Source organism: Symphalangus syndactylus, chromosome 18 (genome assembly GCF_028878055.3).
Source record: "Symphalangus syndactylus isolate Jambi chromosome 18, NHGRI_mSymSyn1-v2.1_pri, whole genome shotgun sequence".
Taxonomy (NCBI): Eukaryota; Metazoa; Chordata; class Mammalia; order Primates; family Hylobatidae; genus Symphalangus; species Symphalangus syndactylus.
The window spans coordinates 16184505-16199595 of record NC_072440.2 but is presented as its reverse complement, the minus strand read 5'-3'; the positions used below and the strand labels follow the sequence as shown (position 1 = coordinate 16199595).

The 15091-nt window shown below is 49.9% G+C and overlaps 1 protein-coding gene across 9 annotated transcripts in view; it reads right to left on the bottom strand.

The window, feature by feature from the left end:
• Positions 1–8952: 8952 nt before the first annotated feature.
• The window catches only part of EFCAB6 (EF-hand calcium binding domain 6), a 295562-nt gene continuing 289423 nt past the window's right edge, over positions 8953–15091 (bottom strand). For 8 of the 9 annotated variants that reach the window (XM_055252706.2, XM_055252713.2, XM_055252712.2 and 5 more), the window contains one exon: positions 8953–15033. In XM_055252706.2, the coding sequence (XP_055108681.2) occupies positions 14911–15033 (123 nt within the window). In that variant the 3' untranslated portion in view covers positions 8953–14910. The remainder of the gene's footprint in view (positions 15034–15091) is intronic. The other variant, XM_055252709.2, reaches the window with a different exon arrangement.

Here is a 15091-nt window from a genome sequence, read left to right as displayed (position 1 = left end):
CCAGCCTGGGTGACAGAGTGAGACTCTGTCTCAAAAGAAAAAAAAAAAAAAGAAGAAGAAAAAAGAAGATGAAGAACTTTGGGAGGCCAAGGTGGGAGGATCCCTTGAAGCCAGGAGTTCAAGACCAGCCTGGGAAATATAATGAGACCTTGTCTCTACAAAAATTCAAAAAATAAGTCGGGCATGGTGGCACATGCCTATAGTCCCAGCCACTCAGGAGGCTGAGGTGGGAGGATTGTTTGAGCCCAGGGGTTCAAGGCTGCAGTGAACCGAGAATACCACTGCACTCTAGCCTTGGCAACAGAGTGAGACCCTGTCTCTAAAAAGAAAAAAATAGGCTGGGCGCAGTGGCTCACATCTGTAATCCCAGTACTTTGGGAGGCCGAGGTGGGCGGATCACCTGAGATCAGGAGTTTGAGACCAGCCTGGCCAACATGGAGAAACCCCATCTCTACTAAAAATACAAAAGAAATCAGCTGGGCTTGTTGGCGTGTGCCTGTGACCCCAGCTACTTGGGAGGCTGAGGCAGGAGAATCGCTAGAACCTGGGAGGCAGAAGTTGCAGTGAGCCGAGATGGTGCCACTGCACTCCAACCTGGGCAACAGAGTGAGGCTCTGTCCCAAAACAAACAAATAAATAAAAAGAAGAGGAAGAGACACCTGGCTCAGGCTTTCACTGAGCCTTTCCTGCTGGAATAGTTCTTACTCTGCAGGCACAGGAACCAGTGTGGCCAGCTCACACAGCCCAATCTTTCCAGTGAAGCACTTGTGAAGCAAGAAGTGACCATTGCAGGGGTTTGTGGACCCAGCGAACACATGGCAAGGGGCGGGCCTGGAAGGGACCTGCCCCCCCGATTCCCTGACTCCACGCCTTGTGTCGGTGAACACACAGCAAGGCGGGCCTGGAAGGCTGCACTCCCCCCGACCCCCTGCCCGATTCCCTGACCTCATGCCCATTTTCTCCCAGTAGGCATGAGGGTGTTTCAGTTTCCTGGGTGTCGGCATCAGCTCCAGCCTTGGATTCCACCTCCTTTCCCCAGCGTGTGTTACCGAAGTGAATGACAGAGATCCCTGCGGGGAGGCCCGGGGCGCCCTTCTCACACGCTGACCAAGGCATTGCAGGATCGGCGTTCACGCAGGCTCTGCTTCTTCCCCCGGCGATGGTTCTGGGTCTGACAGCTGGATTCAAGTGGGGAAACTGGAGAGGGGATTGTTACTCCCCATTGGGGCTGCTCCGTGAGGGCAGGGCCTGGCCTCCCAGTTCCTACTGCAGTCTGTGCCTGGCACACAGAGACGAGGCCAGGGTGTGCAGAGGTGAGTAGATGGGGCCACTCTGGAAGGTCTCAGTGAGGGGCTCCCACTGACCCTGTGGGCACTGGGTGGGGGACAAGGGGGAGGTCTAAGCAGGGAAGCAGGCTCTGATTTGTGGTCTGGGAAGATGGAGTGGGAAAGCTGAGGGGCAATGAGGCTTAGGCAGGGGCTGGCTGGGGGTGGTGCCTCCCAGAGCCCTTCAAATGGGACCAGCTATGTCATATGTGGGGCCAGGTGCAAAATGAAATTGCAGACCCCAGCTAGGGGCAGGGAGGTGAATCTCCCTTCCTGTGGGCCTGCCATCCCAACCCACAGGTTGCCCCAAGGCCTCACACTCAACCTTAGAATTGGGAGTGGGCAAGAGGCCCCCACTCAGCCACCTGCTGAGCACAGCCTGGCACTGCCAGCCAGGCAGGGATGGCTGCTGCCTTCCTCATTCCCTCCCGGACACTCCCAGGCACGTACCTAATCCTAGTCCTGCTGGTACAGGCCCTGGCTCCTGTGGGGCAGAAAGCAACAGTGGAAGGCCGGCCTCCCCCGCTGATGTGGTTGCTCCCCAGCCTGGGTGACGCGTGCCGGGGGTCACAGGACAAAGGTGGGGAGGGGAGCCTGGTGGCACTGGGGCACCAGTGGCAGGAAGTGGGCGGCAAAGAACCTGACCCAGGAAGGCAGGAAGGGGCAGGAGTGCGGTGGAGGGTGGGACAGCTCACGAGTCAAGGTGCCATGCTCCATTGTTCCATCCAACTTCACTTACAGAACGTCAGTTGAAGATATAATTAAGAATTTAAGGGGACCATGGCAGAACCTTAACCCCAAGTGCAGGCTCCTTCTGTGTGCTTGGCCCCTGGCAGCTGCCCTGGTTGCACGCCTGAGAAGTTGGCCCTGTCTGCAAGTCTGATGTTGGGCAAGGCCTTCAGCCCCTGTTGCAGCCAGAGCGCCCTCCTGAGGCATGGGTGGGGGGTGCCGGCCAGCCTGGAAAGGAGCTGGGATAGACACCTGAGCTCATCCTTCACACCTCCACGGAGATGTCTTCACCGTCTGAGCCGAGAACACCTGCCAAGAGTCTTGCTTTGGGAAGATATATTTGCATATCTGAAGTACCAGCTATAATAGAAAAGCCGCCGTGGAAACGTCTTCTTGGGGTGCCCCCAATCGCAATAACAATCTTGGTGCACCATGACAGCTTTCGCTATGCACACAGTCACTTGGAAAGGGAAGCATATTTGAAAAGCGGGATTGGTGGAGATAAGACGTATTTTCCAGCCTTTCAAACACCCTTCATTCTTGCTCGCCGTCAGCTTCTGCCCTTCTCCTGCCTGGTAAGAAACGGTTCAGATGGGGGTGGGACCCTCAGGGAGTGGGGTGTGGGGGGGTGCTCCTGGCATCCTGGGAGAGGCCTGCAAGCGAGCACAGGGACCTTCCTTCCTGGCCCTGTGGCTCCTCCTAGAAGGTGAGAGAAGCTGGTGGGACCTGCCCACTCACTGTGGCCAGGCTGCTTCCAGCCACGGTGGGGGTTCGTGGTTATCATGCCTCCGTTGAGAACCCCCTCTTCACATGTGGCCTCGACATGTGGCCCTCGATGCCAGCCTCTGGAAAGAGGCGACCATCACCCCACTCTGCAGGGGTGGACAATGTGGATCAGTGGCTTTGCCGAGGTCACAACAGTGGATGGTGAATCCTGAGGTGGAGCCCAAGCTTTCGTCATTTGACAGTCACTCCACACTGATGGTGGGCACTGCTTTCAGGCTCTATTCCAGGCATGGGGCTACTGGTGGAGTTTATACTTCCTGGGGAGAAAGACAATAAAGCCAGGGCCAAGCCATCTCAGAGCTGCCAAGTGAGGGTTCCGAGGCCAACAGAACAGTCACAGGGTACGGGGTGACCATGGAAGGGGACCAGGTCAGATCAGTCTTCCCGAGGAGGACTCCAAGATGATGAGAGGGTGCCAGCCATGTTCAGAGCTGAGGATAGAGAGAATGTGCCAGGCAGAGGGGCTGGCAGTTGCCAAGGCCCTGGGGCAGGAACGGGCTGAGTCTCTCCAAGGAATAGAACAGAGCCCAGCATGGTGGAGTCAGAGAGAGTGAGGGAGGGTGGGTGAGGGCCACAGGGGCAAGGATGCTCCCTAGGCTGGGTCCTGGGGACAGAGAGACAGGGGCAAGGATGCTCCCTAGGCTGGGTCCTGGGGACAGAGAGACAGGGGCAAGGATGCTCCCTAGGCTGGGTCCTGGGGACAGAGAGACAGGGGCAAGGATGCTCCCTAGGCTGGGTCCTGGGGACAGAGAGGCAAATGGCCCAAGGTCCCTGCCCTTAAGGGAGGCCTCAGTTATCCACTGCCACAGTAACTGTGTGACAGCCACGTCTCAGTGGCATCAATGTGTTTAGGGCTCCCCCATCTGGGGTCCGCGGGGTCAGTGAGGTGCTCTGCTGAGCCTGGCTGGCTGTTGCCTGACACAGCATGAATCAGCCAGGGTGACTGGGTGACTGGACTATGACCCACTTGTCTCCTGCCCTTCATGGACCCACCTGGGTGTGCTTTCATGAACGACAAAGGGGCAAGCCCAAGAGCAAGTCGAGTCAGGCACTTGTTTTTTTGTTTTTTGTTTGTTTGTTTTGTTTTGTTGAGACAGAGTCTCACTTATCTCTCAGGCTGGAGTGCAGTGGCGAGACCTTGGCTCACTGTAACCCCTGCCCTCTGGGCTCAAGCGATTCTCTCAGCCTCCCGAGTAGCTGTGATTACAGGCATGCACCACAATGCCCAGCTAATTTTCGTATTTTTAGTAGAGACGGGGTTTTGCCGTGTTGGCCAGGCTGGTCTGGAACTCCTGACCTCAAGTGATCCACCCACCTTGGCCTCCCAAAGTGCTGGGATTACAGGCGTGAACCACCGCACCCAGCCTTTTTTTTTTTTCCTTTAAAAACAATCTTTGTATTTTGCCTGGCATGGTGACTCATGCCCGTAATCCCAACACTTTGAGAGGCTGAGTCAGGAGGGTCCCTTGAGCTCAGGGGTTTGATACCAGCCTGGGCAACATAGCGAAATGCTGCCTCTACAAAAAAATAAACAAAATTAGCTGGGCATGGTGTCATGTGCCTGTAGTCCTAGGTACTTGAGAGGCTGAGGTGGGAGGATTGCTTGAGTCTGGAAGGTTGAGGCTGCAGTGAGCTGGGATCATGCCAGTTCACTCCAGCCTGGGTAACAGAGGGAGACCCTGTCTCAAACAAACAAACGAACAAACAAAATGTTTTTTATTTTGAAATACTTTTACTTTCAAGGAAGAGTTGTAAGGCTAATAGAGGGAGTTCCTCCATACCCTTCAGCCAGTCTCCCCTGTATATTCATGATACATTTATCCAAACTAAGAAATCAACACCAGTACAACACTGTTAAATACAGTCTTTATTTGGATGTCAACAGTTTTTGACTAGCGTCCTTTTTCTGTTCCGGAATCCAATCCACGATCCCAAGCTGCATTTAGTCATCATGGCTCCCAACTGTCTTCCAGTCTAAGATGGTTTCTCCGTATTTCCTTGCTTTTTCTGACCTTGGAAGTTTTGAGGCGTGCTGGATGAGTATTTTGCGGACTGTCCTTCAGTTTGTGTTTGTTTGCTGTTTTCTCATGATTAGTCTGGGGTTATGTATTTTTGAGAAAAATTCCACGGAGGGGAAGGTGCCATCTCAAGCCGTCCATCTAGGGTAACGCTAGAGGAGCAGGATGCATTCCTGGCGATGTGTATCTTGATCCCTCGGTTAAAGTGATGTCTGCGGGTTTCTCCACTGTAAAGATACTGTTCTTCTTTATCCACATTCAATTTGTTAGAAGCGAACCACTAGGTCCAGCTCCACTCAAGGAGAGAGGAGTTAAGCCTCTCCCCCTGGAGGGAGGAACATCAAAGGATTTGAGGGCATCTGTTAGAACCAGCGTGGTAATTAATCAGTATTTGGGGGAGATATTGTGAGGCCAGGCCAATATCCCATTTCTCCTTCAAGTTTTGCCCACTCATTTTAGCAGCCGCCAGTCGATCTTGGCTTCAGCAATTGCCACTGTGGTGCTCACATGGTGACTTTCCATTTCCTCATTCCTTCTGCATTCATCCTTTGGAATTCTTCTGTAAGGAAGATTTGTCCCCTGTCTGCTGTTTATGCACTAATCTCGCTCTGAACTCTATTCCATTCTTTAGGTTAGAAACTGATTCTATCATTATCTATTTTGTTGCTTCAATGGTTGCAGCTTTGTCCGCTGGAAGCTCTGGTAAGTCAGCTCCTGATTCCTTTTGTTTATTAATTTCACTTCCGTACTTTCAGGCACCAGAAGATGTTCTAGGCTCCTCTCTTATTTACCTTGCCCTGGCCTTAGAATCAGTCATTTGTCCAGAGAGCCCTAGCTCTTTTTACTTAGAAACTAAGATCTTGGGCCAGGTTCGGTAGCTCACGCCTGTAATCTCAGCACTTTGGGAGGCCAACGTGGGCAGATCACTTCAGGTCAGGAGTTCGAGACCAGCCTGGCCAACATGTTGAAACCCTGTCTCTACTAAAAATACAAAAATTAGCCAGGTGTGGTGGCACACGCCGTAATCTCAGCTACTCAAGAGGCTGAGGCAGGAGAGAATCACTTGAACCTGGGAGGCAGAAGTTGCAGTGAGCCAAGATTGTGCCACTGCACTCCAGCCTGGGTGACAGAGTGAGACTCCATCTCAAAAAAAAAAAAAAAAAAAAAAGAAAGAAAGAAAAAAGATCTGGGTGGTAGGTGTGCTGGTTGCAACTTGTGGCATCACTGCTTCTAGGCCTTCTCAGAGACAGAGCTAGGAATATATTTAGTGTACTAACCCATTTATGCACACGTATTTATCTATCTCTACCTCTATCCAACCATCAACCCATCTATCTATCAACCTACTACCTATCATCTATCATCTACCCCATCTCTCCATCCCTGTCTCTATCAATAAACATTAATTCATACTGATAGCCCTACCTCCCATCCTGACCCAACAATGCAATCTCAGCAACGCAACGGATTCTTGCTTTCCTACCTTGTTCATTTATAACCTATTATTATTATTTGAGACAGGGTCTCACTCTGTCACCCAGACTGGAGTGCAGTGGTGTGATCTCAGCTCACCACAACCTACACCTCCTGGGCTCAAGTGATCCTCCTGCCTCAGCCTCCCAAGTAGCTGGGACTACAGGTGCATGCCACCTACGCCTGGCTAATTTTTGTATTTTTTGTAGAGATGGGGTTCCGCCATGTTGCCCAGGCTGGTCTCAAACTCCTAGGTTCAAGAGATCCATCTGCCTCGGCCTCCTAAAGTGCTGGGATTACAGGCATGAGCCACTGTGCCCTGCTGCTCATTTGTAACTTTTTTCTTTGATAGTGGATGGTAAGAAGCCTGGCTCCCACAATTACAATTTACTTATGGATTTGTTCACCCCTAACATACCTACGGTCTATTGCTCATCTTATCCTTGTGAGAAGCACAGTTTCCAACCAGAGTGCAGTGTCCACTTGCAGGCTTTTCATTTTCAGCTTTATGAAGTTACAGTGGTCAGTTCCTCCCCCGTTGCCTTTCAGTGTGGCTATGTCACCCGTTTGTAATACAGTTGGATTATTTTGTCCCTGGTCTGCATTCCATCCTGGGATCCTCTGACCTCCTGGCTGATTACTTATTTGCATAAAGTGACATTCACTCTTCATCGTGTACCGTCTTATCGGTTTTGACAAATGCATAGAGTCCAGTGTCTATTATCATACGATCATGGAGGACAGTTCTTCTGTCACCCTAAAAATCCCCTTTTTCAGTCCTTGTGTAGTCAAACTGTTTCCAAAATGGCTGTATGAGCTTGCAGTCCTACCAGCCATGAATGTGTATTCCTGCTGATTCATATCATTACCAGAATTTGATCTTATTTTTAAAAATTGTAGCCATTTGAGTGTGCATGTGGGTGTTTCTCCATGGTTTTAATTTCTATTTTCCTAATGACTAATGATGTTGAACATCCTTCTTGTGCTTATCATTCTCATCTATTCATTTGTGGGAGTCTGTTTAGATCTTTCATCTATTTTTTAAAAAATCAGGTTGTTTGTTTCCTTGCTGTTGAGTTTTAAGAGTTCTTTATATTCTGGATACAAGTTTTTTTTTCTCCCAGTCTGTGGGTTCTCTTTTTACTCTTTTAACAGTGTCTTTCTTAGAGCAAAATTTAAAAATTCTGATATAGTTCAATTTATCCATTTCTTCTTTTATAGCTCGTGCTTTTGGTGTCATGTCTAAAAATCCATTTCCCATCTCCAAACCCAAGGTCATGTGGATTTTCTCTCATGCTTTCTTTTAGGAGCTTTTTTTAGTTTTGTGTTTTACATTTAGGTCTACAATGCTTTTGTTTGTCTTTTTGTTTTTTCGGAGTCTTGCTCTGTCACAGGCTGGAGTGCAGTGGCATGATCTCAGCTCACTGCAACCTCCACCTCCCAGTTTTAAGTGATTCTTCTGCTTCAGCCTCCCAAGTAGCTGGGACTACAGGTGTGCACCACTATGTCCAGCTAATTTTGTATTTTTAGTAGAGATGGGGTTTCACCATATTGGTCAGGCTGTAATTTTTGTATTTTTAATGGAGATGGGGTTTCGTCATGTTGGCCAGGCTGGTCTCGAACTCCTGACCTCAGGTGATCCACCTGCCTCGGCCTCCCAAAATGCTGAGATTACAGGTGTGAGCCACCGCACCCGGCCCAAAACTGAATATTTTAAATAATATAGTTTGGCAACTTTGGAAGGAAGATCCCGTCCCCTCCCCTGTCTCCTCCCCCTTCAATGCCCTGAAGGATTTGTTGCTGCTGCTTGTTGTAGTTGGCTTTGTTTGTTTAGTGACTCTTCCATGTGAATTCTTTAAGGTCTGCATTCTCCATCATGTGTGGCCACTGAAATTTCCTTTCGATTATTACCTTAGTGGTCAGCTGACGATGAGACAGAGGTTTCCTTAAACACTTGGAACCAATAAATTTTTCAGTCCTGCTCACACCTGTAATCCCAGCACTTTGAGAGGCTGAGGCGGGCAAATCACCATCCTGTAGACCATCCTGGCCAACATGGTGAAACCCCGTCTCCACTAAAAATACCAAAATTAGCCGGCCGTGGTGGCACGTGCCTGTAGTCCCACTACTCGGGAGGCTGATGCAGGAGAATCACTTGAACCCGGGGAGGTTGCAGTGAGCCGAGATCACGCCACTGCACTCCAGCCTGGCGAAAGAGTGAGACTCCATCTCGCATAAGTAAATAAATAAATAAAATAAAATAAAAAAATTTCCCAGTCTCTGCTGAAGTGCTCTGAGTGCCTGTCAGGACGCACCTTCAACATTCAGCCAGGTGGTTGGCCACTCTGCATCAGCCTTCACTTTCTGCTGGTGCAGAAAGTCAGCCAGAGGTGAGAGTGTAGGGCCTTTTTATGTCTTTTCTGAGCATGCTTACAACCCCGGGCATATGCACAGCACTGTCTACATTTGTAGCTTTCTAGATTCTCAAGAAATATCTTGGTGTTTTTTAAGGCCTCCACGGGACATTTTATTTCCCAGCTTTTCCTTTTAAGCTTTCTGTGTAGCCTTTTGATTACCCCAGCTGTTATCCATTGCCTCAGATGGCCACCAAGTTAAAACACTTTCTTGTGTGTGTTTTTTTTTTTTTTTTTTTTTTACAAATACTCCCTCCTTAACTCTGGGGAAAAGGTTTCTTATACCTGGGCAAGCTCTGAGTTAGGCCCAAAACAGCCAGCCTTGCAAAGGGCATCTTTCAGGGAACCACTATGCAGGCCGAATAGCGACCATATTTTGGTGAAATAGGCTTTGAAGTTGCTCCAGCCCTGTTCTGCTCTGTGTGGTGACTATCACACCGAACTGGGAATGCAGGCTGTCATTTTCTAAGGCTGTTGGGGACCTGGAGAGTGGCTGGTTGGACTAGGGCAGTTAAAATGCCACAAGTCGGCTGGGCGCAGCGGCTCACACCTGTAATCCCAGCACTTTGGGAGGCTGAGGCAGGTGGATCATGTCAGGGGTTCGAGACAAGCCTGGCCAATGCAGTGAAACCCCATCTCTACTAAAAATACAAAAACTAGCTGGTTACAATGGCGCGTGCCATAGTCCCAGCTACTTGGGAGGCTGAGGCAGGAGAATCGCTTGAACCCGGGAGGTGGAGGTTGCAGTGAGCTGAGATGGCACCACTGCACTCCAGCCTGGGTGACAGGGCAAGACTCCGTCTCAAAAAAAAAAAGAAAAATGCCACAAGTCTTGCCAACGCTCAGCTACTTTTCTTGAATAAGTGCCCCTTCGGTTCCTGCAAGCCTTTGGATAATTTCTAGAGTTCTCAAAAAAAGTTGATCCTGACCATTGTTGCCAGTTTTCTTGCTGCTGTTTTGGAGGAAAGATCTCTTGGAGGGCCTTCCTCTGCCATTTCTGCTGATGTAACCCTTCATAATTCCCTTTTATCTCCTCTGTTCACTTGTTAATTTTACCTTTTGCAAGTATATTTTTAAAAGTATATTTTTAGTGGTTGCTCTATGGTTTATAAATACATTATAAAACAATCTGTCTTCAATTATATCATATTGCTTCACATGCAGTATAAGAACCTTTTAACAGTACACTCTGAATTCCTTCTGCCCATCCCTCGTGCTTATTGTTGTACTTTTAAATCTGGTGTAAACACATAATATACTGTGACAGATTTTGCTTTAGATGGCTTTTAAAATAATTTCAGGTATAAAAATATTTTATTTTACCTTTGATTATATCACTCTGATACTCCATTTCTTTGATAGATCCAAATTTCTGACTCAATCATATTCCTTCTGCCTGTAGAACTTCCTTTAATTTTTTTTTTTTTTTTTTTTTTTTTTGAGACAGAGTCATGCTCCGTCGCCCAGACTGGAGTGCAGTGGTGCGATCTCGGTCCACTGCAACCTCCACCTCCTGGGTTCAAGCAATTCTCCTGCCTCAGTCTCCCAAGTAGCTGGGAGTAGAGGTGCCCACCATCATGCCTGGCTAATTTTTGTATTTTTAGTAGGGACAGGATTTCACCATGTTGGCCAGGCTCATCTCAAACTCCTGACCTCAAGTGATCCACCCACCTTGGCCTCCCAGAGCCACCGCACCCAGCCTAAAATTTATTTTATGGTAAGTATGCCGTCAGTTGAGTTCCTTCATTTGTTGTGTGCCTAGAAAATCCAATGTATCTCTTTATTTTTGAAAGGTATTTTGCTGGTTACAAAATTTGAGCTTGATGATTTTTTTCAGCACTCTGAAAATGTTATTCCATTGTCTGCTGGTTAGCATGGTTTCTGAGAAGTATGCCGTAATTCTTACCCTTGTTCCTCTGTAGGTCATGTATCTTTTTTCTCTAGCTGCCTTCAAAATTTCTTCTGTCTTTTTTTTGAAGCAATCCGAATATGATATTCCTAGAGGTGCATGCATGTGTGTGTGTGTGTGTGTGTGTGTGTGTGTGTGTATCCTGCCAGCTTCTATATGCTTCTGTTCTCTGTCGTTTAGCATTTGTAACTAATTTTGGAAAATCCTCAGCCATTATTTCTTCAAATATTTCTTCTGCTCCATGTTCTCTTTCTTTTCCTCCTGAATTATGTGCATGTTAGACTTTTTTTTTTTTTGACACAGAGTCTCACTGCTCTGTCACCCAGGCCGGAGTGCAGTGGTGCGATCTCGGCTCACTGTAAACTCCGCCTCCTGGGTTCAAGCAATTCTCCTGCTTCAGTCTCCTGAGTAGCTGGGATTACAGGCACACACTGCCATACCCCACTGATTTTTGTATTTTTAGTAGAGACGAGGTTTCACCATGTTGGTCAGGCTGGTCTTGAACTTCTGACCTCATGATCTGCCCACCTCGGCCTCCCAAAGTGCTGGGATTACAGGCATGAGCCACTGTGCCCGGCCCCATATTAGACCATTTTATACTGTCCCACAGCTCTTATATATTCTGCAATTTTTCCCCACTCTTTTTCTCTCTGCATTTAGGTTTAGATACATGCTATTGACCTATCTTCAAGCTCACTCATTCTTTCCTTGGTTATGTAGAATCTACTGATGAGCCTGTCAAAGGCAATCTTCATCTTTATTACTGTGTTTTTTTTTATTTCTAGCCTTTCTGATTCTTACAGTTTTCATCTCTCTGCTGAAATTGGCTGGTTAGAGCTCTAACACATAAACCAGTTCTTTAAACATTTTTCTAATGGTTCCAAAATCTGTGTCATGTCTGAGTCTGATCTTATGAGTGCTTTGTCTTCTCAAACTGTTTTTATAATTGCCCTTGGTAAAGCTCAAAATTTTTTGTTGAAAGCCAGACATTTGTATAGCAGGACCCAGCAAACTTGCTCTGTGGAGGATCAGATAGTAAATATTTTAGGCTTTGAGGTCCACATACATGCAGTCGGTTGCACTTCTTGTTCTTTTCTTCCTTCCTCTTTCTCCTCCTCCTTCTTCAACCCTTAAAAATGATGGACCCACAAGGCTGCTGAACAGGTTCAGACTAATTGTACTGACTCAGCCTCAGGATGTCAGGAGAGCTTCGTGGAAGAGGTGGCTTTGAGAGTTTTGAAGGAATACCCGGCATTTCCTGAGGAGTAGGTGGAAGAAACTGCTGGTGCCAAGTGCAACGCTATGTAAGAAGCAGCATGGGGAAGCTGAAGTCCAGCACACAGGATGGGATCTGGGCACCCAGGTGGGGCCTCCAATGCTGAGGCAGGGCACATGGGCAGGGCATCCATCTGCCCCTCACCACTAAGCATCCAACCCTCCATCACAGTGGGGATTTTAATAGGTTACTTTGCAAATTTGGGGACACACTTTCAATTTCTGGGGTTGGAATAACAACAGGCAGATGCCAAGCCTTCTTTCCAGAGCTCATTGAAAGTTCAGTGTCACCTGATTTGTTTTTATAGGTGAGACTGCATTTTAAAACTGTTATGTCAGAGTGTGGTGCCAGCAGTGCTGGTGGGAAATGCATGGAAAGATCCAGAACTTGTTTTGCCAGAAGCTGGGAGATGCGGCCAAGAGAAAGTGGGTCTGACCCCACAGCCACTTCCTAGTGCTATGGGGAGTCCAGCACTCACAGAGTCCATCCACAGAGAAGCCCCCAACACCAGAGTTGCTCCCCAACTTGCCAGCACTCCCTGCAGAGCCTGGTCAGCTTTCCTTCTGGGAAAGGGACCCAGAGGCTGTGCCCTGCCAGCATTAAAGCACCTGCTGTGTGCCAGGCTGGGGGCGCAGGTCAGTGTTCTCACCCTATGGGTGGAGTCTGCAGTCTGGGTGCAGAAGGGAGGGACTCTCTCTGCCAAATGGTGACAGCATCGAACGGGGAGCTCAGCCTCTGCCCAGGGTTCCAGGAGGTTTGGAGCTGGGCCTCAGAGGAAGAGTATGCGGCTGTGCAGATGAGAACACAAGTAGTCCCAGAAGGAGGAGCCAGCAGGAGCCAGGGCATGGAGGCAGGGATGTGGGCACAGGGCTGAGTGAGTCCTGGTGCTGCCTGCAGGGGAGCCGGCCCGCCCACCTTCAGGGCCTCTGACGCTGGCCTGGGCTGTCACTCACTGTCTGGGCCAAATCCTGCAAGCTGTGAGACTCTGGAAAACTTCCGGTACCTCAGTTTCCTCATCTATCAAATGGGGATGCTCACAGGAGTCTAAATGATGATGTGTGTGAAGCATTGGGTCTGAGTCCCGCACACCTGTGCTTACAGGGCGCTGGCACTGCCCTGTCTCGGCCTAAGTCCTGCACACCTGTGCTCACTGGCTGCTGATACTGCCCTGTCCAGGCCTGAGTCCCGCACACCTGTGCTCACTGACTGCTGGCACTGGCCTGTCCTCAGCCTGAGTCTGGCATGCCTGTGTTCACCGGGAGCTGACACTGCCCTGCCTCTGGCTGGAGTCGCAGGCTGGTGCCCCTGGCCCTCACAGGCCTTCCTTATTCTGGACTGAAGCCTCTCTCATGGGAATATCTGCCGCCCACATGCCCAGGTCCCACAACAAAGGTGGCACAAGTGTGGTCCCACCATTTCTACAGATGAGGACGCTGAAGGGATGGGACCTGGTACAGAGTCACATGGAGGAGCAGCCTGGGGTCCAGGGCGTCTCTGCCCCGTAGCACCGCATGGCCCTGTTGATGCACCTACTCAGGGTCCCCTTCCCCTTCCCTGAACTTGGGGCTGCCTGAGCACCCCGTTCTCCCTGCAGCGGTCCAGTCTGAAATGAGGAGGAAACTAAGGACAGATGGAAACAAAGGTGACCCCAGGAAACATTTTCCTGGAAATAGAAGGCCTGCGCGGGCCGGACAGGGGCCTCTCCTCCCAGTCACGCCCATCCAATGCGCAGCTCTGCCTCGCAGGGAGAGCTCTGCTCATCTCACGGTGTAGCCTCATTTGGACCCCGTGCAGGGGCAGGGAAGGGGGCTTTGGTGGGCAAGGCCTGGGGCCCAGGTGGAGGGGAGGTGCTCCGCCCACATCCCATATCCTGCCTGCTGCTCCCCAGTTTCTTGGAGAACCTTCCAGAAGGTGGCAAACGCTGCCTGCGTCTCTCAGCTGAGTCACAGTCCATGAAAGCGGAGTGATGATTTTCAAACTTGTTAAAACTGTCAGTTCCAAGGAAGGGCCCTCTCATTACTGTCCCTGGTGGGGTTTACAGCCAGTGGCCACTAGGCTTGGGCTCAGGAAGGTGGAGGGAGGCCCAAAGCTCCAGGGGGTCTCACTCAGGCATGAGTTGCTCTTCATGGAGTCAGGCTGGCCAGTGTCCCTGAGCAAGACAGGGATGGGGTGGTCAGTGCCTGTGCCTCTAGGAGCAGAGACATGGCCACCCTGACTGCAGCAGGGGGCTCAGATGTCCTCTGACCCAGGACCCAGGAAGCTGGGGGGTCAAAGGAGACAGCAGCCCTTGGGTAATGGGGTGCAGGGCCCCAACTGCTCTGGACTGGAGGAGGCGCCCAGCAGGGGCCATGAACAAAACCTCCGGAAAGTCCAAGCTTCTAAGAATGTTAGCATTGGCCGGGCGCGGAGGCTCACGCCTGCAATCCCAGCACTTTGGAAGGCTGAGGTGGGTGGGTCACCTGAGGTCAGGAGTTCGAGACCAGCCTGGCCAACATGGCGAAACCCTGTCTCTACTAAAAATACAAAAATTAGCCGGGTGTGGTGGGTGCCTGTAATCCCAGCTACTCGGGAGGCTGAGGCAGGAGAATTGCTTGAACCCAGGGGGCGGAGGTTGCAGCGAGCCGAAAGCGCCACTTCACTCCAGCCTGGGCAAAAGAGCCAAACTCCATGTAAAAAAAAAAAAAGTTAGCATTAGTAATTCTTTCATAGTGTCAAGAATCATTCTTGCAAAGACTATTTGTCCAGACTAACAAGTGAGGGTGCCCAAGACAGTGGTAGCACCTGGCACCTGGAGAGCAATCATCCTGCGCCAGAACCCAGGGCAGCCGTGCCTACTACCCCTGATCCAGACAGGGGCGGGCTGGGCTTGGGCTTGGGTTTTGCTTTTTTGAAAATTCATGAAACCCCCAAATTATAGGATTTTATTAGTCTTGAAACAGGCCCTGTGGCTGTCGTCCCGCTGGGTGCATGGCAGGGGTGTCTACTGGAGGAACGCCCGGAGGAAGTCGTTGTAGGAGATTTTTGAAGACAGCGTCTTATCGTAATACTCCAGAATATGGAAGAACTCTTCCTCAGAGAGGTTGATGCTGTACTGTCTCAGGACCTAGAAGACGGAGAAAAGAGGCCTCTGAGGTTTGTTTGGGGCCCTAGGTTAAGGAGGC